The sequence below is a fragment of the Cyprinodon variegatus genome, unplaced genomic scaffold (assembly GCF_000732505.1).
Source record: "Cyprinodon variegatus isolate N-32 unplaced genomic scaffold, C_variegatus-1.0 Scaffold462, whole genome shotgun sequence".
In the NCBI taxonomy this organism is placed as follows: domain Eukaryota; kingdom Metazoa; phylum Chordata; class Actinopteri; order Cyprinodontiformes; family Cyprinodontidae; genus Cyprinodon; species Cyprinodon variegatus.
The window spans coordinates 24,783-29,513 of NW_015150915.1; the positions used below are offsets into that span (position 1 = coordinate 24,783).

General features: G+C 37.6%; 1 protein-coding gene across 2 annotated transcripts in view; it reads right to left on the bottom strand.

Moving 5' to 3' along the window:
* Window positions 1–3,119: 3,119 nt before the first annotated feature.
* The window catches only part of klhdc1 (kelch domain containing 1), a 20,779-nt gene continuing 19,167 nt past the window's right edge, over window positions 3,120–4,731 (bottom strand). For both annotated transcript variants that reach the window (XM_015389481.1, XM_015389482.1), the window contains exon 14: window positions 3,120–3,680. In XM_015389481.1, the coding sequence (XP_015244967.1) occupies window positions 3,524–3,680 (157 nt within the window). In that variant the 3' untranslated portion in view covers window positions 3,120–3,523. The remainder of the gene's footprint in view (window positions 3,681–4,731) is intronic.

The following is a 4,731-nucleotide window of genomic DNA, read 5'->3' on the forward strand; positions in this document are numbered from 1 at the left end:
TTTTTTTATGTTCTTATGGGGTTCAAAAGTTTAGACTCTCAAAAACAAAGCAAAACAAAAAAATGGTTAAAAAAATAAATAAATGATAAGAAAGAAGGAAAGAAAAACAAACAAAATAACGGGTTTCGTTAAGTGAAGTTTGAAAAAAAATGAAATGACAAAAACATTAACTTTGCTGTTTTTCTTGAATTTGGTTTTTCTCAATTTTTCATTTTCCAAATTATTCTCATATTTTATTTTTGAACTTATTTAATTTTTTGTTTAATTTTTTTCACTTATTTGAAAGATTTTTTTTTTATTTCTTATTTTTATGTTTTTACAGATTTTGTATTTTAAAATTTCAGTTTTTCAAATTAGCTTTTACGAATTGCGTGCTTTTTAAATTGCGTTTTACAGATCACTTCTCTTCGCTTTTGGATTTGGGCTTTCCTCTGAAGCAAAGACACATTCCTGCAGGTCTGCATGGACACTAGCAACAATATTTTAAATGATCAAGAACATAAGTTTGTATTGGACATTTTTTATTCATATTCGATTCATAATTTTATATTTAAGTTTAATTTTGATTGTTTAATTGGTATTTAGCTGTCCAGCAGATTCTGCAACAGCTTGTTCCCCACCGCCATCAGACTGCTGAACTGTTGAAAAATCTCTAAATCATGTCACAGACTCTGCATCACTCTGATAACACCAAACCAAAAATACTGCATAATTGCACCATATATATATTTAATGCTCTGAATTTCCATATCAGTGTGTTTTTGCACCATTCTTTTTTTTCTCCCACACTGTTTACATTTGATCACTGCTGCACTTTAAGAAATGGAAATGTTCCTTTACTGCCTGAAAGCTGTACTAAACAAAATTTCATCTTGTCTATTTTATTCAAAATTTTAATGGTAAATAAGAATAACAAGAAAATATTTAATTACCTCACTCTGTAAGAATCAATACCTATACAGTAAAAAAATCTGTTTATTTTTTAGGGGTCCCTGGTCTTTATTGCTGTGATTTTTGGGCTAAAATCTTTGCTCCACACTTCTGTGGTCTGACCAATCAAAATGCTGTTGCTAAGGTCCAGGCAGAGCAGACTCCTTTCTATTGGTTCCACACACAGACCAATAGAAATGCGGCTCCACCCAGAAGGGAAGAAGGTGAAATCGTTAAAAAGGGATTTTGAAAAATTCGTAAAACTCAGCATAGCAAACAAAATTTACATCTAAAAAAATAAATTAAAAAAATTAGAAAAGTACTTTAAAAAGTAACAATTTTAAAGCAATCTTAAAGACAAATTAAAATTGTAAACTATAAAAATAAAGGGTTGAACTATTGCATACACATAAATTAAGACAACCAATTTTTTGTTCATTAAGAAGGTTCTTGTTTCGAGGTTCTTGTTATTTAATTACATTTTCCTCAAAATTCCTTTCATGAAATGTTTTCTCAGATTTCTCCCCATATATAATTGTTATTCAGTTTTACTTTGCTTTCCTCGAGGTGTAGAACTACAAAAACCAATCATCAGGCTTTCTTTAGTATTTCCTTATCAAAATACAGATTTCTATGGACGTCCATGTCTGGGTGGGTCTGCAGATGGTCCATCCTCTCTCCGGGATCAGAGGTGTAACTAGAAAATGTTAATAAGGTTAGCCAGGCAATAAGCAATGTACCCTGAGGGGTGTATCTTTTTATGTTAGTATATTGATGTGTCCACAGTGTCTTTTTGTTTTTGGTAAATAAGTTAGAACAATTTTCTTTGGACTTTTACTGCTGCCACCATCTGAATTAGAGGGAAAAAATGGGTGGGGGTGGCCAGAAGGGTGGCTAATAATTGGCCCTGGCCCCCCATCTAGCTCCGCCCCTGTTTATGATCAGATGAAGATTAATGGAAGCTCAGGGAGATTTCCCAAGAATGCAATATTCTTCTAAAACCTTACCTTCCTTCAAAATAAACTAGAAGCTCCTCTCTAAGCCTGCCAGCTGGGTTCCTTGGTCTCCATCATTCTGCGTTTAGATCAGCTGCATTTATCCTTAGCTGAAATTATTATTATCATCGGTGACTTCTAAATATATTTATTTTGGTATATTAGAATAAAAAGCTGAATACAAATTCATGCTGTGCTGTTCATATTGATATTTTCCTAATCTTGCATCATGCTCTACAAATTTTACAGGTATGATCCACTTTGTGTTGGTTCCTCATCTGAACCCATTAAAAAAAGCTTTTTTTAAATTGTGATAAGACTTGAAAATAATCAAATTTTGACCATTTATGTTCTCGTTTGGTCTTTTTCACACAGAAGTTCTCAGCAGGAGGAACGATCTTGGAAAGGGTTCCCACATGCGGTAAACAACAGTAAGTCGATGGCTCTCATAAATGATTCATATCTGAGCTCAGAAGAGTGCGGGGGAAAGTGGCGACTAGATCGAATTCTCCTGGAAGGGGCGAGTGTTGCTGGTGAAGAAGGATGTGAAGAAATGTGAGGCCATTAACCTGAACTCTGATGGTTTGTTTTTTATTTTATCCACTTTCTGCAGGACTTTGGGCAGCTGTCACAGCCCCTCTCCCCCCATGCCGGTCATCCTGTATGATGGATCAGAGGAAGAGCTGATGGACACTATAGAGCGAGAGTTTAGCTGACTGAGCAGCTCTCACTTCATCAGAACTAAAGCTTTACCATTTTAAATAAAGAATATTTGGGTATCATAATCTAATCTGACCCTGAGTATAAGCGCTGATGCTGAGGTGTTTGGATTTTAGCCTGCTAGTCTTATTTAAGAGTTTAAAGTGTTGTAATTGCAGCCTTGTACTTCAACGGAAACTGGAACCGATGCCAGGAGGCTCTTTGTGCAGATCATCTTCAGTGTTCGCTGAAGAAGGCCTCCCTGGTTTGTTATGTGGAGCAACAGGCTGTCCTGTCATCCAATTACTCCCACTAGGCTCCCATTACTGTGCATACACTTCTTTTTTTTAAAGGAAATGAGCGACTGCAGAGCTTTGGTGGTTGTTGAGTGGTGGAGGCCTTTAGGCAGAACTTTTCTACAACATAAACATTTTCAGGGTGCAGCTCTGGACTTTAAGTGGATAATCTGGCACAGGTCTGCAGAGGAAATGTTTGTTTAAGGTTCTGTTCCCGACCGCAGTTCCTGCGCTTTTCCGCCTGATGAAGACAGAATGTGACACAAGAAGGGTTTTACAGTCTGCATGGTTAAAGCAAACATTAAAGAGGCTGCTGCCACCTTGTGGTATGAGATAGAGAGTGTTCTGTTTCCTTTTTAAATGTAAAATAAAGAATAATGTGGGTAAAAAAAATGGATGTGTAGTTTGTTTTAGAGAGATGATTGTCTCTACAAGGGATGTTCGCATAGCTTATTTAATAAACAGCCATCACATTCACAGAACTAAAATAAAATAAAATGTATTTCTTTAAAACAATCCAAACTGTGTAAAATGTTCTGCACAATGTTCTTAAATTAAAATATGATCACTCTTTAAGGTATATAGAGGCCATTTGGCATGTTTTTAGACAGGGTTTTGACTGTTATTTTGCTTCTTTGAAGGCCTGTAGAAAGCAATCCTCCTCTGCACGGCCTGGAGAACTTTGGGAGGAAGACAGGGAAGCTGATTCCTGAGCCTCTCCAAGGTTCGCACATTCTTTGCAATGTAATCTTCACAAATCCTGTTAGAGACAAAAAGAAAATTAGAAAAACAGGAATTCTACTGTTTTCTTTAATGGGTGGATGGATGCAGGGTTAAATAAAAAAAAATCCTGAGGCTGAACTTTTTTTAACACAGGCAAGAAACTATATATATATATATATATATATATGCATGTGTGTGCGTATTTTCAAGCAATACCAGGAGGGTGTGGGGGCATGGGATCAGAGATTGCATGAATGATTGAGGACTAAATTTGACTTTTGAAAATCCAATACCAAAAACGGCCAGAAGATGGCAGAAGTGCATCTATATCTACTATTTGCATGAACCACATTTCTTTTGATATCCAGTTTTGCTGTTAGGCGCTGTGTTCAGCGGGGACAGCACAAACCCTTATTTTTAACTCACATACACGCTCAGTTATTGACGCTGGTACATCAGCTGTTGCCATAGCTCCCGGCAAAGGTGTAGTGTGCAGGCCTGCACGAACAGCAGCTTGATGACCAGGGTCTAACTCATGTTTGCGTAGCACCTTTTTGTTGCTGGATGCCTAAATAAGACTTCTTGGAGAACAGCGTGCAGAAAGAAGCTCCTGGTTGACCTAACTTCCTGCTACAGCCATGCCCAGCGCCTTTTATGTTTGAGGATCTATGGCCGTGATATCTTCCCCAGAGTTTGTGAACTGCATTGTGCCCCCTCCATGACATCCCGTTCTCTCTATCGTCCTTCTCTCCAAACACAGAATTTGATTAATTTATTTTGTGACTTTTTACACGTCTCTCCGTTGAAGGTGGCTTTCCCTTCAGCACTGAGCAACAATCTATTACTATACTTAATCCTGATGGATGATGGATGGATGGATGGATGGATGGATGGATGGATGGATGGATGGATGGATGGATGGATGGATGGATGGACGGACGGATGGATGGAAGATGGATGGACGGATGAAAGATGGATGGATGGAAGATCGATGGAAGATGGATGGATGGATGGATGATGGATGGATGGATGGATGGATGGATGGATGGATGGATGGATGGATGGATGGATGGATGGATGGATGGATG